Below are 27,326 nucleotides of genomic sequence, written 5' to 3' on the forward strand. Positions count from 1 at the left end.
ACATTTAGAAATTGCTGTAACTGGGGGTGCAGTGTACTCTTATCTCAGCATTGGGTAGTAATAGGTGTTAGCCACTGGCTTCCGAACCCCTTCGGAAATAGTCACCCTGCTTCATACAGCCCTATAGCACAGAAGTAGGCCCTTTGGCCCATCCAGTCCATGTCAGCCTGGACTTCTGCCACATCTCATCTGCCAGCACCGGGACCATAGCCCTACGTACCTCTCTCATCCATGCACCTATTGCAAATTTCTCTTACATGTTACAACTGAACCAACAGCTACCACTTCCACGGGCAGCTCGTTCCACGCTCACACCTCCTGTTTCTATTTGCTCCTCTATGCTGTTAAAACATGAAAATGGGAATAGTTATGATGTTTCCCACTGTTCAGAAGACTGTAGACACTCACTGTTTATGCTGAAATTCTGTCTCTTGGGCATGTGCCCTTGGGCAAATGAAGTGTAGCTGACAGATGCAAAACCTTTCCCTAACACATGTCAGGAGAATAGCTCTCCTTTCAATATAACTCTGCATCAAGAGTACCAGTTATGATAATAGTGGGATACGATATCATAAATTATTAAATTATTGGATTATCTATCCAGAGTCCTGGGCTAATGATTCTGAGGCATATTCAGATCACAACACACCTGTTTGGGGATTAAAACGTCATTGATTAAATGAATTTTGGAATTAAAAAATATCAGTAATGGTGATTGTGAAGCTGTTCAATTCACGTTAAAAAACAAACACCTGGGAACTTCATGGATAGCCAGGAAGTTTTCTGAGGGTGGAAGTGCCTAATATGAGGGGCAATAATTTTAAGGTGACTGGAGGAAAGTATAGGGGAATGTCAGAAGTAAGTTGCTTCACACAGAGAGTGGTGGTGCATGGAACGCCCTGCCAGGGATGGTGGTAAAGGCAGATACATTAGGGACATCAAAGAAACTCTTCGACAGGCACAAGGATGATAGAAATATAGAGGGCTATGTAGAAGGGAAGGATTAGATTGACCTTAGAGTAGGTTATAAGACTGACACAACATTGTGGGCCATAGTGCCTGTGGCTTTCTATGTTCATGGAAGAACTCTACGTGATTCCAGGTTCACATATCTGGGTTGACTCTTGGCTGCCTTCTGAAATGGGCCGGCCAGTCACTAAGTTCACAAGCAGTTAGGGATAAGTAAATGACTCCCAAACCCCACAAATGAATATAACATGTAGAATTTATCAGTGCTCTATGTAGAGTAATCTGTAGTAATTATGTTGATAAATTGACTTTGATTGTGAACTATTAATTCTTGTTATGTTACTGATTTCTTTTGGCTGCGATCAATGTTTCAAATAGTTTTTTTTTAATTAACAAAGGCAAAGCTCCCCTCTTGATCACCTAGAGCATAGTGCAAACATGCCATAGAATGCCATTACAGAAGCATATAAAATAAATGGAACCACAAGCACAAGAAAATCTGCAGAAGCTGGAAATCCAAAGCAACACACACAAAATGCTGGAGGAACCCAGCAGACCAGGGAGCATCTATGGGAAAGAGTAAACAGTCAATGTTTCAGGCTGAGACCCTTCTGGACTGGAAAGGAAGGGAAGAAGTCTGTCTTTCCATCATCTTATATTCCTTCTGGGTAGCCTCCAACCTGATGGCATGAACATTGATTTCTCGAACTGCTGGTAATTGCTCCCTGTCCTTCACCATTCCCCATTCCTGTTTCCCTCTCTCACCTTACCTGCCCATCACCTCCCTCTGGTGCTCCTCCCCCTTCCCTCTCTTCCATGGTCTTCTACCCTCTCCTATCAGGTTCCCCCTTCTCCAGCCCTTTATCTCTTTCACCAATTAACTTCCCAGCTATTTACTTCACCACCTCCCCCTCTCCCAGCTTCACCTATCACCTGCGATCTTGTACCTCTTCCTCCTCTGACTTCTCCCCTTCCTCTCCAGTCCTGATGAAGGGGCTCGGCCTGAAATGTCAACTATCATTTCCATAGATACTGCCTGGCCTGCTGAGTTCCTCCAGCATTTTGTGTGTGTTGCTTAAAACAGAAAGAAAGCTAGCATTGTTTTTGGCCTCACTGAGTTGCAACCACCCAAACAGTTGCTGTTGTCAGCAGCGATTGGGGTTGTGGTAGCTTAATGGGTAATTTTCAGGGCTATCAACTTTGGTTCCGGATCGTTGGTTCAAACCCCACCAACACAGCTGGGATACTTAAATACAAGTCATTAAGTCAATCTGGAATTTGAAGAATAAAGATGGAAAAGGAGCCACTTAAATGACTCTAAGCTTTCTTGTGCACATGTTTTACCATGATTGAAACCAGGAAAATAATTTTAGTTTAACAGTGGGTGCTTCAGCATCAGAATCAGAATCAGGTTTATTATCACTGATATATACCATGAAATTTGTTCCTTTGAACAACAGCAGTGCAATACATAAAATAAACTATAAATTATAATAGGCAATATATATATATTTCCTGTTGTATATAATAGGAAAGTAATACAAAAAGAGAGCAAAAATAAAGAGGTAATGTTCATGGGTTCATTGACCCTTCAGAAGTCTAATGGTAGAGGGGAAGAAGCTGTTCCTAAAACATCATCAAAGACTGCAATTTAACAGGCATTTAGACAGGGACATGAACAAGCAGGGAATGGAGGGTTATAGACCGTATGCAGGCAGATGGGATTGGTTTAATTTGTCATCATGGTCAGCATAGACATTGCTTGCCAAAAGGTCTGAGCCTGCAGTTCAATCTTTGCAAGAGGGCTAATACCATAGTGGTAAACTGTGGCAAAACTGATCAACCAACTTTAATCCTTGATTGTGTTCTGTAAGTACAGCAATGTAACTCTACTTTTATCTGTTATAGCACTCTGATTTCTTCCTGTCGGTGCTGTAAAGGCAGGAGACCAAGTTAGTGAATTATTTTGAATCTCCTCAGCTCAAATTTGTGACCATAGCCACTGTGTGCTGTCAGCCTGTCTAGTAATATCATAGAAACACATCCCAGAATAACGGGTAGAAATTGGAGACAGAGAGATACCCAGAGAGAGTTGGGGACACCAGCAGATGACTAGAAACATAAAGTGAGATAAGAAGGACAAATTTAAACCAGACACCAGTCTTGTATGGAGCCAGCAACCGTATAAACCAGTAGCATCCTTTCAGAAGCATTATTTTGTTGTAAATGATAGCCTTTTGCAAGTCCCATGAGTGTATCCCACTCTTAATCTTAAATGGATATTGCTTCCTTAAACACAAGCTGCTGCTGGTCAGACAGTGAAAGTGCACTTTTTATACAGCCAGTGAGATCAACAAGGTAAACTGGCCACATTGACATAGGATAATACACTGAGATGGCCAAACCACTGAAAAATAAATGACCAAGAGCATATAATGAAAAGAGCAGATTGTTATAACTCCACTTTGAGATCAACATGAGTAATTTCAATGCTCTTGATCATTTATTTTTCCTTGTCTAATCACGGGACAATTTACAATGACTAAGTAACCTATCAAGCAGTGTGTCTTTGGAGTGTGGGAGGAAACTGGAGCACCCGGAGGAAACCCGCATGGTCACGGGGAGAATGCACTACAGGGCAGTGGCGGAAATTGCCTGTACTGTAAAGCGTTGTGCTAACCACTATGCTACTGTGCTGCCCCTTTTGTCATCCAAACTAGAGGAACAACACTGTGTTTATGAAATGTGATAGCTTAATCAGTAGAAGATGATGACTTAAACCGACTATGGTGTTAGCCTTTGGTGATCATGCCATTTTACACTGAAAGAAAGATGTGTTAATTGTAGGTGACTCATGGATTTCTTCGGTGATAACTGGATATTTTTTGATACTAAATATAACCAAGTCTTTCTGTAAAGTTATCAGGCTACTAATTCATGAAGCATTTTTTCAGTATCTGTATCAAGAAGTAAATTGGCTCTAAGCTGGATGCACGGGGCATTATAATAATGCTGGATTTAGCATGTAATTGCTTTTATCTTATTTGGTGGAGAAGATCCCCTGTGATTTCCACTAGCTGCGAATGAGAAGATTTTACACAATGGTTTTACTGGCACAGATTTGCTGCAATATTTGCAGTGGACAATGGAAAAATCTCTCTCATTTTGCTAATCAGGCTTCCCTGACCATCAGAGGGAACAGAATCGGTCACTGCTTTCACTGTGTCACCAGCTGAGCTAGACCATTGGGAGCCAGCACTGAAGCAAAATAAAACGGTTTATTTTATATCCCCTGTTAGTTCAAGCAAATGCATGCTTATGAATTATTACATGCAAATTAACTAGTATTTGTTGTAGAGGGAATTATTAGGGTTCTACAAATAGCCTGTCATCTTATAGCAGATCAGCACAGCACAGAACTAATCAGTTAGGGAATCCCAGATTTGCACTGCAAGGTGCCCAAACATTCAGTTTCAGTTATTCCACCAGAAAGAAGGAAAAGATTCAATCCTGTATTATGTGAGATGGGATTAGAATAGTCTTATTATATGTTTATTATTTCTAGAAGGTTGATAGAGTAGACCTGATGAGCCAAAGCTCTAAGGGCCTGTCTCTATGCTCTATCCCTCAATATCTATTTCAACTCTTTAAAATTATCCTGCTTTTGAACATTCCAGCATAGTAACAGGCCCCAGTGATAATAATTAAACGTATTTGTTGCTGCATAGTAAAATGGAGACAGCACAACCTCTCCTATTGGCTTCCTGTCGCTAATGCACATGCTCACAACTATCACATACTCTTCTTAAAAGGGAACTATATCAAGTGTTCTTATAGTGTTCACACAGACATATCAACAGTTAAACACAAATGACTGGATAATATATAATGTTGTTTTCCTTTTTAGAGTTCCATTCAGAAGCCTCTCATTTAATTAACTTACTAGTTTTTCAGCCCACTTACGCAATCCTGGCTCCCGGCGGAACAGTTCCATTAGTTCTGCCGCCTGGATTGTGCAAATAACTCTCACATCTATCAAGGGTAATAGAGAACTTGCTGGAATCTATTTTAACAAAAGCAAATCTCCATTGACTTTAAGCTTTTGTTTTGCCAGCTTCATGTCGTGGCTGCGATATGGACCCAGCACTCTTCGAGGTGCCCAGAGGCTACACTGTAGTGGGCAGCAATCGGGACTCCCTGAGAGAGGAGGATGATGACCTCTTGCAGTTTGCGATTCAGCAGAGTTTGCTCGAAGCAGGCACGGAATATGATCAGGTACGGAAAAATCGTCACTCTTGTTGGAACCTGCGGCTGGGAGTTGGAATTGCTTGTCAGAACTGATGGATAAGGTCTACGTTGCAAGATCTGGAGGTTGGCAATGTATGAGTGTCAAACTCCTGGGAGTGCACTTCTCACACACTTTTCATGGTCTCAGAACATATTGTACACAATCAAGAAATCTCAGCAATGCCTCTGCTTTCTGAAGACACTGAAGAGAGCTAAACTATGCATATTAATAGTCAAATCCTTCCAGAGGTGCACAGTAGAGAGCATCCTAACATGGTGCATCACTGCATTGTCCAGAAACTACTACGGCGGACAGGAAGGCCCTACGATGGTCAGAACTGTCCAGCATACCACGAGCGCTAGCCTACCCACTATAAAGGACATATGTACAGAAAGGTGCCAGAGAAAGGCCAGCAACTTCTTGAAGGATCCCACCACCCTGCTCATGGACCGTTTGTCCCACTCCCATCAGGGAGGAAGCCACATAGCATCCACACCAGGATCACCAGCCTCAAAAGCAGTTACTTTCCCCAAGAAGTAAGGCTGATCAACACCTCCACCCACCAACCCACTCCACGACACTGAACCCCCATCACCACTACTTTATATCTCCTCAACTTATGTACAGACACTCTTGTGCCTAGAGTCACTTTATGTACTGTACATACAATCAATCTATATTTACAAGGGTACCTTAGGCATTTATACTTATTGTGTTTTTTATTATTGTGCTCCTTATTGTGGTTTTTTGTGCTGCATCAGATGTGGAGGAACAATTATTTTGTTCTTCCTTTAGACTTGTGAACTGGAAATGATATTAAGCAATCTTAGATCTTGAATGATAACAGCTAGTGTTTGAACCTATTTACCAGGAACTGAGGATCAGTACGACATACTGAGACCAGGGAGTTGAACTGCATGTCTTAAACGATGGAGTGCAATTAAGTGGTTGGAATGATATGGCAAGAGCCAGGGTTTAGAAGTACATGTTAAGGGGAATTTTGGATCTACATGTTAAGGGTGAGAGATTGCAATTTTTTTTGCTAAAGACCAGAGCTTTTAGAAATAACTGGACAGATGAGAATTTAAGATATTTTACCAACTGCTCTTGTTGTAAGTAAAATTTCATAGCATACAGATATCTTCCATTGTATTGGTGAGGAATGAAATCTTTTACTTTGCTGCGTGAGGTTTTTCTGTGTGTAAGTGTGATTATTGTTTTAAGAGATTCTTTAGGCCTGAGATGCCATTGATAAACATGTAAGTGTTATTTAATTCTCTCTAGTAGTTATTTTAGACCATGAGACCATAAGACCATAAGACATAGGAGCATAATTAGGTCATCTGGCCCATCGAGTCTGCTCCACCATTCAATCATGGCTGATCCTTTTTTCTCTCTCCTCCTCAACCCCAGTTCCCGGCCTTCTCCCTGTAACCTTTGATACCATGTTCAATCAAGAACCAATCAATCTCTCCCTTAAACGCACCCAATGACCTGGCCTCCACAGCCGCACATGGCAACAAAGTCCACAAATTCACCACCCTTTGGCTAAAGAAATCTGGGCATAGAAATCAGTGGTCTTAATTATGATGTTCCCTTTGAATCTCAGTGGACTGTAATTGCCAGCTTTATTTATTTATTTAATGCTTGTACATACTGTTATTATTTTATGCATTGCACTATACTGCTGCTGCAAAAGAAAAACAAATTTCATGACACATATGAGTGACGATAAACCCCATTCTGATATGAGTGTCTATTGTGGACTGAGAGTGGGAAGGGGGCAGGTAGAGGGGAATCATTGCTGGGGTAAGGGGAAGGGAGAGAGGAGAGAGAGCAGGAAGCACTGGACAGACATCCTGTAATGATCAATAAATCAATTGTTCAGAATCAAATGACCTTATCTGGTATCTCAGGGTTGTGTGTGTCTGTGCCCGTGTCACCTCCCCCTCCCCCACGCCCCTGTTTCTCCTCTGCCATCTGTGCCATACCCCTCCTGTGGCACTCCACTCTTGCCATTCCCAAAATCCTTTGCTCTGGCCAGATTTACAAACTCGCTCTTTGCTCCATGTTGACAAATACAGTAAATGTCTAATGCACCCTAGCAATATATATGTGCCTAAGACTTTTCTATAGTACTGTAGTCTAAGTCAAACTGATAATAAATGAATTGGGGCCATTCTATACAGACAATTACATCAGTAAGATGAAAGAGCTGATTGTGGGCTTCAGGAGGGGTAAGATGAAGAAGCACATAGCAATCCTCTTAGAGGGATCAGAAGTGGAGGGAGTGAGCAGCTTCAGGTTCCTGGGTGTCAAGATCTCAGAAGATCTAGCTGGTCCCAACATATCGATGTAGTCATAAAGAAGGCAAGACAGCAGCTATACTTTAAAAGGAGTTTGAAGAGATTTGGCATGTCAACAAATACACGCAGAAATTTCTACAGTTGTACTGTGGAGAACATTCTGACAGGATGCATTACTGTCTGGTATGGAAGGCCTACTGCACAGGACCGAAAGAAGCTGCAGAAGGTTGTAAATCTAGTCAGCTCCATCTTGGGCACTAGCCTATAAAGTACCCAGGATATCTTCAGGGAGCGGTGCCTCAGAAAGGCAGCATCCATTATTATGGACCTCCAGCACCCAGGGCATGCCCTTTTCTCACTGTTACCATCAGGTAGGAGATACAGGAACCTGAAGACACACACTCAGCGATTCAGGAACAGCTTCTTCCCCTCTGCCATCTGATTCCTAAATGGACGTTACCTCACTTTTTTTAATATACAGTATTTCTATTTTTGCACATTTTAAAAATCTATTCAATATACGTGATTGATTTACTTGTTTATTTATTATTATGTTTTATTTTATTTATTATTCTTTTTCTCTCTCTGCTAGATTATGTATTATGTTAACAAATTTCACATCACATGCTGGTGATAATAAACCTGATTCTGATAATTTAGCTTTTTATGAGGTAGTGCAGTGTTAAACAATGTACATCTTTCATATATAAAAAAAATCAGCACAACCTTCAGTCCATTCCTCCCTAATGCACTGACCTAACAATGTAACTATCTCAAATATTTCACATGCAAGTAAGTCCCGCATCCTTAATGGATGTTTAAGTTTCTCCAGAATTTCTTTCCAGCAACTGTCTTGTCCTTATGCCCAAAAGTTTTGGATTCCAAAGCCAAAAGTAAATTTATTATCTAAGTACATATATGTCACCATATACTGCCCTGAGATTGATTTGCTTGTGGGCATACACAAAAGAAGAAATAAGTACAACAGAATCAATGAAGAACTACACACAAACAATCAATGACAAACAACCAATGTTAAAAGGAAGAGAAACTGTACATATACAAAAAAAAACAAATAACTATAAATAAATAGTAAATAAATAATACTGAGAATGTGAGTTGTAGAGTCCATGAAAGTGAATCCAACGGTTGTGGAATCAGTTGAGTATCGAGATGAGTGAAGTTATCCTTACTGTTTCAAGAGACTGATGGTTGATAACAGTAATAACTGTCCTTGAAACTAATCATGTGGGATCTAAGGTTCCTGCAGCTCCTTCGTAATGGCAGCAGCAAGAAGAGAGCATGGCTTGGATGTTGTGGGTCTTTGATGACAGATGGTGTTTTTTTGGGGCAATGCTCCTTGTAGATGTTCTCAATAGTGGAGAGGCCTTTTTCCTGTGATGGACCTTGCTGCATCCATCACTTTCTGTAGGCTTCTCTGTTCTTGGGCTTTGGTGCTTCCATACCAGGACGTGATGCAACCCGTCAAGATTCTTTGTCCTGCAGACAATAATCAGCCCTTTGGTTTTGTTGACGTTGATTGAGAGGTTGTTGTTGAGCATCATGCAGCCAGATTCAGGGGGAAGAAATTTCCCTCCTATATGCTGATCCATCACCAGCTTTGATTCGGCCAACAACAGTGGTGTCGTCAGCAAACTTAAGTATGGCATTGGAGCTGTACTTCGCCATAAATGCAAAAACCTTTACGGATTTCACCATAAATGCAAAAAATCCTGTCACCATCAACCCTATGTGAACCCTCCATCGTTTTGAAGACCTCTGTTAAGTATGCGTCAGCCTTTTCACCAACTCTCAATGATTTTTATCTGTCAGTTCCAGTGTAACACTTGTAAGTAATTTTCTCTAGTGTCTCTATATTCATTATAATTGCAATTTGATTTCACAATAAGATGTTGATTGGTCTTAATAAGTTGCAGTCAAGTCTCTTCTCTTGAAGGCTATTTTGCAAATTACAGAAATATCATTGACGGGAGTAATGATGACAGCTTTGCGTTTCCCAAGACCACTTCAGTCTGGAATAAAGCGATGGGATTGAGCTATTCAGCTCCTGGTGTCAGTTTCATCCTCCTCCATCATTTCTCCCAGGCAAAGATCCATTCAAAGTTGTTTCCTTTGCAATGCAGCTTGACAAGGAACTCAAGTAGGGAACATACAAGCTACTGGAAGAGGGAGTGAAGTAAAGGGAGAAAGACTAATGATTACACCTAGCCTAGCGTTTACAGAATAACCCGTCAATGTAAATCCCACCACAAACAGAGTTTAAGGTTTCTGCCTTTCAGGAAGGATATGCTCACCGATATCGGCTTCCTTCTGCATTTCCTCTTTACAAGAGTTAACTGGTGCTGGGCACTCCATAATAAGCTCCCAGCTGGGAAATGTGGCCACTTAAAGAATCTGGTTAATGCTGGCTGCACAATATCTTTGTGTAAATTAGCTGACAGCATAAAATTGGTGTTCCTGTGTCGATATCATATTATATCCTCTGTGCTCAATTCTGTAGCCTCTTCAGCTGAGCACATCTGTAGATTCTTATCAAAGTATTTTTGTACATACGAGTACACTTCCTGTTGTGTAGGAGCACCTTTAAAACATGAGCGTACTATAGTAAAAATCAAATAATTCCTATGTCACAATTCAGAAATTCTGATGTCTCAGCACCTGGCACACCAGATGAAGTTGCTGTGGTTCCCATGTGCAGTGTACCTAGTTCTGTTTTCCAGACTCCATTTAAACTTACTGGGACCATATTTGCCATCGAGGTTATCTCCCTGTTTGACTCACTTTATACCTAGGGTTGTGTGGCTAAGTACAACTCCAATGCCATTTTAAGTTTGTTGATGACACCACTGTTGTTGGCTGAATCAAAGGTGGGGACGAATTAGTATATAGGAGGGAGGGTGAAAATCTGGTTGAATGGTGCCACAACAACAACTTCTCACTCAACGGCAGCAGAACCAAAGAGTTGATTATTCACTACAGAAGGATGATGCCAGAGGTTCATGAGCTAGTCCTCATTAGCAGCTTAAAGGTGGAGAGAATCAGTAACTTTAAAATCTTTAGAGTTACCATATCAGGGGAGGTGTCCTGGGACCAGCACGTAAGTCCCATCACAAAGAAGGTGCAACAGAGCTGCTACTTTCTTAGAAGTTTGCATAGTTTCAGCGTATCATCTGAAACTTTGACACCCTTCCTCAGATGTACTGTGGAGAGTATCATGGCCTGATATGGAAACAGCAATGCACAGGAATGGAAAAGTCGACAAAAATTGGTGGATATAGCCCAGTTCATCACAGTTAAAGCCTTTCATTTACAAGCAGGGTTGCCACAAGAAAGCAGCATCAGTCATCTAGGACTCTCATCATCCATCATGTTCTCTTCTCACTATCATCCAGCAGGAAGTACAGAAGCCTTAGGTCCCAATTAGTACTCTCCTACCACCAGGCTTCTGAACTAGCATTGATAACTTCACTCAGCTCAGCGCTGAACTGACTCCACAACCTACAGACTGACTTTAAAGGACTTTGCAACTCATGTTCTCAGTATTATTTATTTACTTAAATATCTATATTATTTGCATGACTTGTCCTTTTTTCACACTTGGGTGTTCGTCTCTTTTAATGATCGTATTTTTTTTCAGAAATTCTATTGTATGTCTTCATTTTCCTGTAAATGCTTGCAAGGTAGTGTATGGGGGGCATGTATGTTTAATTTAATGGGTGGGCTGATTTGTCTGTGTATTTACCTTGAATGAATAGAGAAGGCATCAGATGTACAATGTGGAGCAAAGGGTAGAAATTAGCAAAGAAGAAAGAGAAAAAACAAAGACCCAAGTGTCTTAAGATTAATTTTAGAAGACCAGATGGAACCTAAGATAATGAACTTTTTAACTGTTTAACATGTTTCCAACTTTATTCACAAACCTTTTGTGCTTTCTTTCCAGGTGACCATCTGGGAAGCATTGACCAATAGCAAGCCAGGAACACGCCCCATGACCTGCGAGGAGAGGAATGGAGAAAGGTACACAGGTTTCATAAAGAATAATTAGTTCTGGAATTTAGAACTTCAAGGCTTTATATGTGGATTGTAGGCACCTCATTCCTTACTGTTATAAATCCATTTCTGGTACAGTATTCCCATTGGGGACCTGTCGGGATGAAGTCAATAACAACCATTTGAATTAGATTGTCTTGAAGCATCATTTGTTGGTTTAGCCACATAGAAAGGGTTTACCAAAACAGTCAAAGAACATCTGGTTAGTTGTATTGAATTAGTATGTTAGGCAAATATTTATGCTGTAGGAATTAATTGTAAAACATCAGTCAATGCCTTGATGTTATGTCAACCTAAAACTCACATTAATTTTAGAAAGAATGATGTGCAACGATGCTGCTTGCATTTCAATTACACCATGAATTAGGTTCTGAGTGCTGCTCAGTGTGCAAAAATGTGTTCAAAATGTTTTGAATCTCTGTTATGCTGCCCAAGCCACATTTTCCAGTGTGATGAGAGGAAGAAGAAAGAAGCGAAGAGCTAATGAGTGATTTTTATTTTTAAAGTTCAAAATAATACCTTACCTACTTGATATCTCCTTATCCAGGTGAAAGGGAGCTGAGAGGGTGGTGGGAGATTACATTATTAGGTAAACTGTGTTGGGTAAACATTTTTAGGTACCTTACTGACTGTTACGCCACTGGCATTTGGGATAGCAATGAAGGTCCTCCATTTCTGCTGGTGCACAAGGCTTCCTTCATCAGTAGCTTCCTCTTTGTTTTCACTGCTGTCAGTCATGCAAGTCCTGGGTGGAGACTCGGGAATACCATCACACTCAGATGTAGAAGGATACTTCATTGCTGTTTCCATAACAGTTTTGTTTTACCAGTGAGCCCCCGAGCCTGGTGGATCAGTGGACCACTCTTAGTCTGGCCTCTAACCTTTGACCTATTTGGCATGGGTGACCCTACCAAAAGCCAAAGCTTAAAGCCATGACTCCAGCCAACGCAGCTCTCCAGGTCATTGAGGCACGCAAGCCTCTAAACCACAACAAGGTTGTGGTCCTCTTGGAGGACTTTTAGGTAAATTCCAATATATTTGCCTGATCTGTCCCAATCACAGTATCATAACAAATCATTCAGAACATGCCACAGATGGTATACTGCCAGGTTTAATCTTAGAACAGTGCAACACATTCATTGTCTTCTGCCAAAGAGATGGGGTGACAAGACTATGGATAAGCACCCTAGGAGGCAAGGTTTGGTGGTTCCTGTGCCAGGACCAGAAGGTCTAGACACCAAGTATCTCATATGATGCTACAGACACTTATACAAAGATACAAAGTCTGCAGTAGACTCCACATTACAACTGCTAAGCTCAGGCATGCAAATAGCACCAGGATTTTGTGCTAAAATGATCCCACAGCAGAAAGGCAGTTTGATCATAACTCTTGTATAATATCTAGATTACTTTTATTCCAGTGTGTTCATACTGCCGCAAAGTTATAAACTTCCACACAATTAATAATAGGTTTCAGGGAGCAACAAAAACTTTACAGGCCACTGATATCTGTTGAAAAGATAATGGAGAGTTTTCTGACAGATTAATTTACTGCAAGGCCAGAGTTGTACAGATAAAAAAGCAGTTGTCTTTATGACAGTGATATCTGTGTGTGCCAAGAGACCACAGAGATTTGCGCTGACATTTTCCAGTCTGCTGTACCCAGTCAATTCAGGGAGAGCTGTCACAAAGTGAAGTTTTCCAAATGAACTCTATTAACAGCATCCCAACAATATTCGTATAAAGGCAAAGGGAACAAGGCTAATCGCTTCAAGAAATTCTGGCAGGTATTACCAGACTTGTGTGGATGGCAATTAAGATCAAATTCACCCTGTATTTGGTGACAATCATCTAATCCAGTGACCCATTATCAACACTCTGAGTCTCATCAAGATGTCAAAAACTGAAGGAATTAAGATTCATCTGAGAAGTTGTTCAATTTCACTGAATGACACGTGGCAAAGGCGTCAAAGCATATTAATCCTAAACTTTACTGTAATCATGCAATAAATGTCACCAGTAATTACGATGTAGGTATATATAATTCCCTAATAATTATAAATACACTAGCACTAAACAATTATGATGGCTGCCTCTGGGAGATAAGAGGCTCAAATCACTGTGTTAGGCAAATGTACTCTTCCAATACCTACAATGGGTGCACTTTTAATTCCTTTAAATTTCATAGAAAATATTCAGAAGATTGATTTATTTTCATTGGCAGAAAGTTCCAATAGTTGACAATGCTCAGGACCCTACCATGCTTTCTAATGAGGGCTTCAATATGTATGTGTTTGCCTGTGATTAGTTTATATTGATTACAATTGAACAGAGAAAAGGAATCTTAGGTCAGAATTTCCCCTTCGGACTTTGCCAGGTTTCACAATAAGTGTCAGGTCACTTGCACCACCGACTGAATCTGATATGAAACCTTCACTGCCTAATGTTGTTGGGTTTATAACAGTAAACAGTGCCTGTATCTTGATGTGTAAAGTTGCTCCAACATAGTGGGTTGCCTTTAGCTTCATGAACTCAGAGAACCTGTGACAGATGCCCTCACTTCAATGAAGTGCTCAGCTTCTTTCCTTTAATCTTTGGCCCTTCACAGTTAACCCTTTGAAGACTGAAGAACTTAATTATATTTTTTGTTTTTACTTCAAAGACACATTTGTCAGATATCTGATTTCACCATTACGCTGTTTTATACAATCTTCCTCTGGAAGAAATGGTACATCAAACTTTTATAAACAGGATGGTACCTTCTATTGGAAATGGAAAGAATAGTACAGCAAAACACCTGCAACCCACAAATGGTTAACCGATTTAACTGGCTAAGCGTATTGTACTCAGTCATGTTTCCACAATGCAGTCTATTGTTCTATAATTCATGACTGCGGGTCAAGTCTTAATGTGAAGATGTCATTATAGCTAATTTCAAACAATATTCTCTGATAATTATCTCCAATCCAAGTTACTTAAACAGTAATATCCACTAACATTAGTAAGTAATGAATTATTTATCCCACTATCACTAATTCAGATTATTTTCTTGAAGAGCCCACATTGAGGAAATTTCCAACATATTTCCATATTTTGTTAATATCCAAAGGATTTCATGCATTGCATGGAAATTAGAACGTTAAAGTATTTGAAATAATCTGGGACTTAATGTTGTTGAAGTAGAAATAAGTAAATTCTGAATGGCTGAAATTATACATGAAGATGTCTTACATATTTTACATTGGGCGCCTTGGTCATTTTACAATCAGTCAAATACCCAGAATGGATAATGGTAGTTTCATATATTTTGCTGCTCTTGGCTGTCTTGAGTACTCCCTTACTATACAGATGTGCTGCTGTAATGATATCAAATCTTCTAATAAAATTCCGGTTTACTCAATCAGTAAGTGTTTGGCTATATTACAGCACATTCAATGACCTGAAATAGTCTTGCATTCAGATATGAGATGATCTTCCAGCAGGTTAGCTGAAGAGATGGGATTTGACAGTTAAATCTGTCAGAACTTACAGAATTAGGATGGTCGTGAATACTGGTAGCTTGGGTCGAAATGTTTGATGCTGCAGTGTTTGCCAAGCTTGGCAATTAGCTTGCAGACATCTCAACACCAGTTAAGGTGACATCCTTGGTGCGCATTTGTTGGTGTTTCTCTCTGGGAGTGCTCACATTTATATGGCTCCCAGAGAGAAACACCAACAACTGCACACCGAGGATGTCACCTTGACTGATGAGCAAGTGTCTGCAAGCTAATTGCCAAGCTCAGTAAACACCGCAACATAAAACATACAGAATTCCAGATTCTCCCGAGCTTTGAATTACCAATACAATATGAGCAGCCAGCTACTGTTGGTGACACAATAAATTTCATTGCTTCAAAAATTACCTCACAGATAGAGTGTATTTTCAGGATGAAAATTGTCTTTTAAGAGCAACGTTTTATCAGAATTATCATGAATCAGGCTCTCAGCAAATAAATAAATAGATCAAAGGCAGTGTTATAATGCATTTAAATTATAGATGGGTGAGACTCAGAAATCTAATATGGCATGGTAACAGAGTGAATGGAGCCTCTCAGGAGGCAGGCTTCACAATCCATTTCTCTCTGAAGTGGTATGGCTAGTGAATTAGTCCCACATCAGAAAAAGGAGTTGGGGTCAGTCAAGCGACCCTGCAAGTCTGATCCATGATTCAATTATGATTCTGCCTGCTTCTCTACCCACCCTATTACCATTTCCCTTTATTCTGAGCATTGACCTTGACGCAAGAATGCATTATTAATGAATGTCACTTGAATTTTCTCCAACAAAGATTTAACATCTGGATATTTTTGACAGCAGAAAGCAACTTAACACTGTGAACAGTGCATTTGGACAACAATACAATGTAGCATCAATTTACAAAAAAAAAATCCATCCAGAGCCTTGTAAACCAGCTGGTCTTTCCCTCCTCAGTGCTGTTTTTAAAATGTATATCCCTGTTGCCTTGTTGAAGTTTGTTAAGATTGATTGAGTCCATGAAGTTTGTCTGAAGTTTCCATAAAATTTTCTCAGCCTGTGAAATCTGTACAGTGCTTTTAAGTTAGGTGTGATGAAGGAAATTGAGGTCATGCACTTGAAGGGATAGATAAAAGAGTGAATCATTTCCAGCAGGCTACATACAAATAAGTAATATGTGATAAAGGTCTTAAATTAGATTATACAGATCAAAAGCCCAGAAGATAGCATTACTAAAATTGATCTGTTAGTATCTCTTGTGTATGGAGCTCTAGACTGAATATCAATATATAGTGGTACTGCATACTCCCAGACCCAAGATTATGTAATTGTGAGCAGAACTAATTTATCATAAGATTTATGCAAAGATTCAGAGCCAAAAGAAATCCAGTGGCCTTGTCTTCTGTGCTATTTTAGTCAGTGTACATTTCATCTTAGACAATGTGTGCCTCCAGAAAAGGCAGAGTCCACATTTTATTTGACTGCTATCAATACTTAAATGCTGATGCTGCCTTCTTTTTTTTAAGCATAATGACTTAAGGAATTTTTGATCATTCAGGCAGAATTTTAGCTGCTGAAGTCAAAATGATGAATTGTGATCATTGTAAGTTAACTTTGATCATGCGTCCACCTGTCCCTGCAGATGGCTTGGGAAAAGTGCCCATTGGAGAGATGCAGCTCTTTTGTGTATTACAGCATATGTAACAGGCACTGCAGCATCCAATAAAGCTTATACAGGTGCCCCCTGGTGAGCAATATTACTTGCTACCGAATTTAGATTGAACACAGTGCTGGAGTTGCAATTGAATTAAGCAGTCCATATTAAATAACTAGTCTTGAAAACAGAGCATCTTATTAAACACTGCCAGAGATTTTCTGGTTCTTACATTAAAGGACATTTGCATGTACTGTATGTTTCAAGAATATGGGAATTTCCTCCCTGTTTCCAACAAGTGCAAGGATTGTATTGCACATTAACGTAGTTGAAAATCTTAAAACGACAAATACTGTAAAATCAAAATTGAGATTTATTATTAGGGGTGGCATAGGAGTTAAGATAACACCATTGCAGCACCAGTGATCCAGGTACGATTTGGCACTGGCTGTAAGGAATTTGTATTTTCTCCCCGTAACTGAGTAGGTTTCCTCCAGGTGCTCCAGTTTCCATTCACATTCCAAAGACTAATTGATTATGTTGGTATAATTGGGTGGCATAGACTCATTGGGCCTGCTGCTGTAAAAATAAATAGAATAAAATACTGAGGTGACTGCATGTGCATCCTCTGTGAAGGTGGAAGCAGAATCAACATTTCATGTTAATGCTGCATCTCTCTCCACAGTTGCTGCCTGGCTACCACAGCAGTGCATCTGGTTGAGTTGTTGCCTTGCAACTTGGAGATTCAGGTTCAATTTGTGTCTTCAGCCGGTTTTCTTATAAAACTACACGACAATGTACCTAAGAAAATGGATGCAGTTTTAAAGGCCAAATATTGATTTGATTTAGTTTTTTTTACTGTTTTCTGCTCTTTATTGTATTATTTTTGTATTTAGAAACTTTTAATTTCATTATTTTGAAAGCATCTTCACTTTACATAATTTTTTTTACATATGCCTAAGGCTTTTGCACAGTACGGTAGATCACTAGGTTAATTGGTCACTATAAATTGCTCTTTGTGTGTAAGTAGCTGGTAGAACCTGGGGAAGCTGAAAAGAATGTGAGGAGATTTAATCACCTCCATTAATGTGGAATTAATGTAGGATTAGAGTAAATAGATGGTTGAAGATTGGCATGGACTTGATCCAAAGGGTCTGTGTGTTTGCTGTTTATGTTTTGAGTGTTGTAGCGTATCACCAACAATTTCTGTTCTGTGACTCCAACAGCTTATAAATTACAGTGACATGGTCTTGAAAGCGTGTATCTGGGAGTTTAGAAATATCAGTTTCATTCTCGTGTTTACCAAGGAACCCATGTTATGCATTCAGTTCCCAAGGGTATGCAATATCAGCTCATTTAAGAAACACAACTGTTACATATCCAAACTTACCATTCTTTTTGCACACCCTGTGAAAGAGGCTTCTACTCGAATTGCCCCATTTGGAACTGGCACTGACTAATTGGGCTGAATAGCCTTGACGTGTGTCATAACGATTCTATAATTTGATTCTGTTTGGCCCATCTGTACATTTCCACCGATGTTTGCGTTATACTTCTTTTGCCAAATTATCATTCTTGCAATATCGTTGTGAGGATATCTATCTATATGATGGTAAACGTGTTTGTTTTTCAGAAGATTTAAAAAAAGTCCTTCAGTGCTCAGAGGGTTAAAGGTAAGAATGGAGAGTGGGCCTCTGGATTTTTCTAGCTCTGAACTGATTCCCTTGCTCTTATACTCTGATGCTGAGAACCGGCCTGATACAGTATCATGATTTTCTTTGGCAGTATGGTCTTTACAGGTCCAAAGGCACTCATTGGCACCCAACAAAAATGAAGGAATGCAAGGGAGTCACCTATACCTGTAATAAGCATAATGCCAGACCATATGATATTATAAGTATCATTTGCAATTCCAGCTCTGTAGATCCAATTTCCCTTTCTCCATAGGTGCTTCATTTTGTTGGGCTGAAGTGGTTTTAAATTTGTCAAATTGGGTTGAGGTGGCTTTAAAGCTTTATTCTGATAGTATATTTATAAACTCTCCATGTCTTCTTGCTAAGGTAACATCAAAGGACGTTGTATATACTTGTGCTTTAACTTTAGTGCTCGACCAAATTGTACCTCAAAACCATGGCACACAAGAAAGACTGCAGATGCTACAAATCTGGGGCAACACACAGACTTGGTGGATCAAATGTAGCATCTATGGAGCAAAATGGTTCTTGACCTGAAATGTATCTGTCTGTTTCCCTCCATAGATGCTGCCTGACTCGCTGAGCTCCCCCAGCATTTTGTGTGTTGCTCCATTACATTATGTGACCCTGGCTATTTAACCAGCAGTCCAGGTGACTAGGATAGCAGCAAGCTTTTATTTGGCCACTTAATAAAGATTAATATTAAAGATATTAGATATTAAAGATTAATAATAAAGATTAAGTTGTTAAAAATTTCAGAAGTTTCAACCCAAATCTTAATAGTCAAGTTAAAAAAATATACAGACTACTAGAAAATGTAAGATTGGCATTTTCTAGTACTTGATGTGGACTTAGAACATAGAACGTACAACACAGGACAGGCCATTTGGCTCATGATGTTGTGCCGATCCTTACATTTTAGACATCTGCTGAACACTAAATGTCCTATTCCTGTGTATCATAATTGCTCCACATTCATGTGTCTATCTAAAAACCTCTCAAACCCCACCAAAATGCCTGCTTCCACTACCACCTCTGGTATCTATTCTAGTCACCTACCTCTCTCTACGCAAAAAAAAAAGTCCCTAAAATTCCTTTAAATTTCCCTCTTCTAACCTTAAAAATATTTCTTGTGGTGTTTGACATTTCTATCCTAGGTAGAATATTCTGACTCTCTACCCCATCTAATAATCTTAATATCCTCTATTCTGTGTCTAATATCCTCCTTAGTCTCCGATTCTCTTGTAAGAATAGCCAAAGTTTGTCCAACCTCTCGTTTGTGTTTATATCCTCTAATCCAGGCATCTTGGTAAAGAATACTTAACCCTTTCCACAGTCTTCACCTCCTTTCTACAATGAGCAATAAAAACTCCATGTGCAGTCTGACTAAAGTTCTATATAGCTGCAGCATGACTTCCTTGCTCATATACTCAACACTCCTAAAAATGGAGGCAGGTATGCCACACACCTTTTTTACCATTTGATCCACTTCCTTAGCCACTTCAGGTGAACTTTCAGTTCTTTGACAAAGGTCGACAATCACAGAATTATAGAGGTACAATGCTTTGCAGTGAACTGTAAGACAGGGATTATTTAGTCCAATTCTAGTGATAATTGAGATGTGAACCCATTGCCTAGTATCTGATATCAAGGAGGGTAAAAACTAAATGTATTTTCATACTTTTCCCTGTATTCCATCCATATGTACCCAACTTTTTATGAGAATCTAAAGAGGCTAAATACTCTTTGATCAAAATCATCCTTTTCAACAGCAGTTTGCATATTCAAATACATTCAAGAACAGATTGGTTGGTGATGATTTTGGATCCCAAGAGGGAGAAATTGTAGAATGCCTACATGATGGCTTTTTAGAGCAGCTTGTAGTTGAGCCCACTAGGGGATCAGCTATTCTGGATTGGGTGTTGTGTAATGAACTGGATTTGATTAGTGAGCATAAGGCAAAGGAACACTTAGGAGTCAATATTCATAATATGATAGAATTCACCATTCAGTTTGAGAGGGAGAAGCTAAAGTCAAATGTAACACTGGAATAAAGGCAATACAGAAGCATGAGAGAGGAGCTCACCAACGTTAATTGGAAAGAGACACTAGCAGCAATGGCTGGAGTTTCTGGGAGCAATAGTAAAGTGCAGGATAACTACATCCCAAAAAAGAAGTAGTATTTTAAAGGCATGATGATGTAACTGTGGAAGTCAAAGCCAAAATAAAAGCGAGAGAGGGCATTTATTAGAACAAAAAATAATTAGCTGTTAGAGGATTGGGAAGCTTTTAAAAAACAATCGAAGACAACTAAAATAAGCCATAAGAAGGGAAAAGATGAAATATGAAGGTAAGCTAGCTGATAATATCAAGGACAATACCAAAAGTTTTTTCAAATATATAAAGTGTAAAAGAGGCAAGAGTAGATATCAGACCACTAGAAAATGAAGCTGAAGAGGTAGTAATGGGGGCAAGGAAATGGCGGAGAAATTGTGTAAGTATTTTGCATCAGTCTTCTCCGTGGAAGACACTAGCAGTATGCCGGAAGCTTAAGAGCGTCAGGGGTCACAAGTGAGTGCAGTTGCTATTACTAGGGAGAAGGTGCTTGGGAAATTAAAAGGTCGAAAGGTAAATACTAGGTTGGTATTTGCCTTTGGACCAGATGGACTACAGTCCAGGGTTCTGAATGAATTAGGCAAAGAAATTGGGGATGTATTAGTAATGATCTTTCAAGAATCACTAGATTCTGGCACGGTTTCAGAGGGCTGGAAAATTGCAAATTTCATTCCACTGTTCAAAAAGGCAGGGAGGCAGAAGAAAGAACATTATAGGCCGGTTACCCTGACCTCAGTGGTTGGGAGAATGTTGGAATCGATTATTAAAGGTGAGGTTTCAGGGTACTTGAAGGCATATGATAAAATAGGTCGTAGTCAGCATGGTTTCCTTCAGAAAAAATTTTGCCTGACAGATCTGTTGGAATTAGAAACATTGAAACATAGAAAACCTACAGCACAATACAGGATCTTTGGCCCACAAAGCTGTGCTGAACATACCCTTACCTTAGAAATTACCTAGGGTTACCGATAGCCCTCTATTTTTCTAAGCTCCATGTACCTATCCAGGAGTCTCTCAAAAGACTCTTATCGTATCCGCCTCCACCACCGTCACCAGCAGCCCATACCACACATTCACCACTCTCTGCATAAAAAACTTATCCCTGACATCTCCTCTGTACCTGCTTCCAAGCACCTTAAAACTGTGCCCTCTCGTGCTAGCCATTTCAGCCCTGGGAAAAAGCCTCTGACTATCCACACGATCAATGCCTCTCAACATCTTATACACCTCTATCAGGTCACCTCTCATCCTCCGTCGCTAAGGCGAAAAGGCCAAGTTCACTCAACCTATTCTCATAAGGCATGCCCCCCAATCCAGGCAACATCCTTGTAAATCTCCTCTGCACCCTTTCTATGGTTTCTACATCCTTTCTGTAGTGAGGCGACCAGAACTGAGTACAGTACTCCAAGTGGGGTCTGCAACATTAGGGTCCTATATAACTGCAACATTATCTCTTAGCTCCTAAGCTCAATCCCACGGTTGATGAAGGCCAATGCACCGTATGATTTCTTAACCAGAGTCAACCTGCACAGCAGCTTTGAGTGTCCTATGGACTCCACACTGCCAAGAGTCTTACCATTAATATTATATTCTGCCATCATATTTGACCTACCAGAATGAACCACCCTGCACTTATCTAGGTTGAACTCCATCTGCCATTTCTCAGCCCAGTTTTGCATCCTATGAATGTCCCGCTGTAACCTCTGACAGCCCTCCACACTATCCACAATACCCCCAACTCTTGTGTCATCAGCAAGTTTACTAACCCATCCCTCCACTTCCTCATCCAGGTCATTTATAAAACTCACAAAGAGTAGGCGTCCCAGAATAGATCGCTGAGGCACACTACTGGTCACTGACCTCCATGCAGAATGTGGCCCGTCTACAACCACTCTTTGCCTTCTGTGGGCAAGCCATTTCTGGATCCACAAAGCAATATCCCCTTGGATCCCATGCCTCCTTACTTTCTCAATAAGCCTTGCATGGGGGACCTTATCAAATGCCTTGCTGAAATCCATATATACTACATCTACTGCTCTAACTTCATCAATGTGTTTAGTCACATCCTCAAAAATTCAATCAGGCTCATAAGGCATGACATGCCTTTGACAAAGCCATGCTGACTAATCATATTATGCCTCTCCAAATGTTCATAAATCCTGCCTCTCAGGATCTTTTCTATCTACTTACCAACCACTGAAGTAGGGCTCACAGGTCTATAATTTCCTGGGCTATCTCTACTCCCTTCCTTGAATAAGGGAACAACATCCGCAACCCTCCAATCCTCCGGAACCTCTCCTGTCCACATTGATGATGCAAAGATCATTGCCAGAGGCTCAGCAATCTCCTCCCTCACCTCCCACAGTAGCCTGGGGTACATCTCGTCCAGTCCCGGTGACTTATCCAACTTGATGCTCTCCAAAAGCTCCAGCACATCCTCTTTCTTAATATCTATATGTTCAAACTTTTCAGTCCGACGTAAATCATCCCTACAATCGCCAAGATCCTTTTCCGTTGTGAATACTGAAACAAGGTATTCATTAAGTATCTCTGCTATCTCCTCCGGTTCCATACACACTTTTCCATTGTCACACTTGATTGGTCCTATTCTCTCACGTCTTATCCTCTTGCTCTTCACATACTTGTAGAATGCCTTGGGGTTTTCCTTAATCCTGTCCGCCAAGGCCTTCTCTTGGCCCCTTCTGGCTCTCCTGATTTCATTCTTAAACTCCTTCCTGCTAGCCTTATAATCTTCTAGATCTCTATCATTACCTAGCTTTTTGAACCTTTCGTTAGCTTTTCTTTTCTTCTTGACTAGATTTACAACAGCCTTTGTATTCCATGGTTCCTGTACCCTACCCTCCTTTCCCTGTCTCATTGGAATGTACCTATTCAGAACTCCAAGCAAATGTCCCCTGAATATTTGCCATATTTCTTCTGTACATTTCCCTGAGAACATCTGTTCCCAATTTATTCTCCCAAGTTCCTACTTGATAGCCTCATATTACCCCTTACTCCATTTAAACACTTTCCAAATTTGTCTGTTCCTATCCCTCTCCAATGCTATGGCAAAGGAGATAGAATTGTGATCACTATCTCCAAAATGCTCTCCCACTGAGAGATCTGACACCTGACCAGATTCATTTCCCAATACCAGATCAAGTACAGCCTCTCCTCTTGTAGGCTTATCTACATATTGTGTCAAGAAACCTTCCTGAACACACCTAACAAACTCCACCCCATCTAAAACCCTTGCTCTAGGGAGATGCCAAACAATATTTGGGAAATTAAAATCTCCCGCCATAACAACCCTGTTATATTGCACCTTCCCAGAATCTGTCTCCCTCTGCTCCTCGATGTTCCTGTTACTATTGGCAGGTCTATAAAAAGACAGCCAGTAGGGTTATTGACTCCTACCTGTTCCTAACTTCCACCCACAGAGACTGCGTAGACAATCCCTCCATGACTTCCTCCTTTTCTGCAGCTCTGATCTGTTTATCTCTGATCAACAGTGCCATGCCCCCACCACTTTTGCCTCCCTCCCTGTCCTTTCTGAAACACCTAAAGCCTGGCACTCGAAGTAAACATTCCTGCCGCTGAGCCATCCAAGTCCCTGTAATGGCAACATCATAGGTCCAAGTACTGATCCACACGTTAAGCTCATTTGCTTTGTTCATAATACTCCTTTCATTAAAATAGACACAATAGAAGGGATCGGTCTATGCGCATCCCTTCCCTATCCTCCCTCTCGCACCGCCTCCAAGCTTTCCCTATTTGTGAGCCAACCGTCTCTTCCTCTGTCTCTTCAGTTCTAGTTTAAACTCTCCCCAATAGCCTTAGCAACCCTCCCCGCCAGGATATTGGTCCCCCTGTGATTCAAGTGCAACCTGTCCTTTTCGTACCGGTCACACCACCCCCAAAAAAGGTTCCAATGATCCAGAAATCTGAATCCCTGTCCCCTGCTCCAATCCCTCAGTCATGCATTTATCCTCCACCTCATTTTATTCCTTGAAGAAATAACATGTAGGACAGACAAAGGAGAGGCAGTGAATATTGTGTATTAGGTTTTTAGAAGGCCTTTGACAAGGTGCCATACATGAGGCTGCTTAGCAAGATAAGAGCCCATGGTATTGCAGGAAGGATATTAGCATGGATAGAGCATTGGCAAGTTGGCAAGAGGCTTAGAGCGCAAATAAAGGGAGCCTTTTCTGATTGGCTGCCCGTGACTAGTCGTGTTCTACAGGGGTTTGTGTTAGGACTGATTCTTTTTACTTCGTATGTCAGTCATTTGGATGATGGAATTGATGGCCTTGTGGCCATGTTTGCAAACAATGTGATCATAGATAGAGGGGCAGGTAGTGTTGAGGAAGAGGGAGGCTGCAGAAGGACTTTAACAGATTAGGAGAATGGGCAAAGATGTGGCAGGTGGAACACAGTATTGGGAACTGTATGATCGTGCACTTTGGTAGAAGGAATAAAAGCATAGACTATTATCTAAACGGGAGAAAATACAAAAATATGAGGCATAAAAGAACTTGGGAGTCCTCATGCAGGATTCCCTAAAGGATAACTTGCAGGTTGATTCATTGATGAGAAAAACAAATGCGATGTTAGCATTCATTTCAAGAGAACTAGAATATAAAAGCAAGGATGTAATGTTAAGGTTGAATAAGGCACTGTTGAGGCCTCTCTTGGAGTATTGCTAGCAGTTTTGAACCCCATATCTAAGAAAAGCTGTGCTGACATTGGAGAAGGTTCGAATGAGGTCCACAAAGGTGATTCGGGAAAGAAAGGCTTATCATATGAGGAGCTTTTGATGGTTCTGGGCCTGTAACTTGCTGGAATTTAGAAGAATGAGAGGGGGCTCTCATTGAAACCTATCGAATATTGAAAGGCCTCAACGAGTGAATGTGGAGAGGATGTTTCCTATAATTGGGAAATCTAGGACTGGAGGGGTGTCAATTTAGAACAGAGATAAGGAGGAACTTCTTTAGCCAGAGAGTGATGAATCTGTGGAATTTTTTGCTTCAGGTGGCTTTGGAGGCCAGGTATGTAATTTGGAGGTTGATAGATTCTTAATAGGTCAGGACATAAAAGGACACAGGGAGAAGGCAAGAGTATGGGGTTGAGTGGGAGATGGATCAGTCATGATCAAATGGTGGAGCAGACTCATTGGACCGAAAGGCCTAATTCTGCTCTTCTTTCTTGTGGTCTTATGGTTATCTTTCTGGATACCCAACTTTCAGTGGCTTGCAACACTTTTAATATACTTTACACATATTACAAACTGTTTAGTTTTTAGACAACTGAAAAATACTTGACTTCTGTTGTGGCACCTCTGAGAGTTTTGAAAAGAAATTGCAAATAGGTTTTCAGTTATCTGCCCTAAAAGTGTTATGCACTTTGAGATTCCAAGTGCAGTGAATAAAACCCATGGGAACTGCTTCCTGGATTATAGATTTTAACTGTAATTGTACAAGAAGAGAGTGCAGATGAGAGTTAATCATTACTGCTGTTAAACCTTAGTTTCAAGTATAGTGCAGTACTATTGAAACACTGAGGGGTAAAATACACACAAAGAAATATTTGCATTTGTGTTTTGTTAGATTTTATTTCTGAATTTCAGTTGTGCATGGTGGCACTCTGCAAAGGATTAATAGATTTGCTAAATTTGAAATGAGAAAATCTTCTTTGATATCTAAAGGTCTACCTTTTTTCTCATGCACTGTAGGATGTTCCAAAAGAAAGCTCCCAGGCAGTTATGTTTCTAACTCTGTACATTGGTCTTTCAGAACCCCACAACACAACCATCTGAGTCAGCCCAGCCCCCAGCACATACCCAGCAATCAGCTCTACCCCAACTATGATGAGCAGTTGCGACTCGCCATGGAACTCTCCACAAAAGAGCAAGAGGAGGTCGAGAAACGAAAGCAGCAGGAGGAGGAAGAATTAGAACGCATTATTCAACTCTCACTCACTGAGAAATAGTATCACCACTATTCCTTACTCTTTCTTTCACAACAGTTTTTTTTAAATAATAAAAGAAGTCAAAAGTTAAAAGACGATATGTAAGGTCACAAGTCCATGCATTGCTATTGGGCACAAAGGAGTGCCAAGTGAAAATCAGAGTTCACGGCTGATTTACGGTTTTACAACTAATGGTTGAAAATGCAACTTTAAGATATGCCTGAACGCCCCACACTTTATTCTACTGTCTTTTGACTCAAGAATAATCATTGACTGACAGATGCTTACAGCTAAATTTTCTGTCATCGGAAAATGATCAGTAGATCCTCATCTGTCTAAATTGAGATTCCGACAGGGAATTGGCACACTGTTTGGAAATTGTTTTTGTACCCATATGGTGCAGATTTTAACTGTGTTCATAAAGAAAGCTTAAAGATCTTCTTGATTCACTTGGCAGCTAGCAATGATCACTAGCAAAATAGGTAGTCGAAGACCATCTTGCAGAAAATACAGAATATTATAGCACAATTTCTTGCAAGGACACTTGGAAATGGGAAGCACCATCACAGCAGTGCAGTAGAAGATGGTGCATCTGTGTTTGTCATCATAAGTGTAAAATCACTGCACTGTGTACCTTGCCAAGAATGCAACTTTAATCAATTGTTGATTCCAACGTGGACCAAACTATAATTGACATAAAGCGTAGATCAAAGTAGCACAAAACCAAAACTAGACTTAAGTTAGGTTGA

The 27,326-nt window shown here is 40.3% G+C and overlaps 1 protein-coding gene across 2 annotated transcripts in view; it reads left to right on the forward strand.

Moving 5' to 3' along the window:
• The window catches only part of ankrd13b (ankyrin repeat domain 13B), a 463,600-nt gene extending 436,908 nt beyond the window's left edge, over window positions 1–26,692 (forward strand). For both annotated transcript variants that reach the window (XM_072242851.1, XM_072242852.1), the window contains 3 exons: window positions 5,084–5,244; window positions 11,525–11,601; window positions 26,403–26,692. In XM_072242851.1, coding sequence (XP_072098952.1) covers window positions 5,084–5,244; window positions 11,525–11,601; window positions 26,403–26,598 — 434 coding nt within the window. In that variant the 3' untranslated portion in view covers window positions 26,599–26,692. The remainder of the gene's footprint in view (window positions 1–5,083; window positions 5,245–11,524; window positions 11,602–26,402) is intronic.
• The last annotated feature ends 634 nt before the right edge of the window (window positions 26,693–27,326 follow it).

This window comes from Mobula birostris, chromosome 25 (genome assembly GCF_030028105.1).
Source record: "Mobula birostris isolate sMobBir1 chromosome 25, sMobBir1.hap1, whole genome shotgun sequence".
Classification (NCBI taxonomy): domain Eukaryota; kingdom Metazoa; phylum Chordata; class Chondrichthyes; order Myliobatiformes; family Myliobatidae; genus Mobula; species Mobula birostris.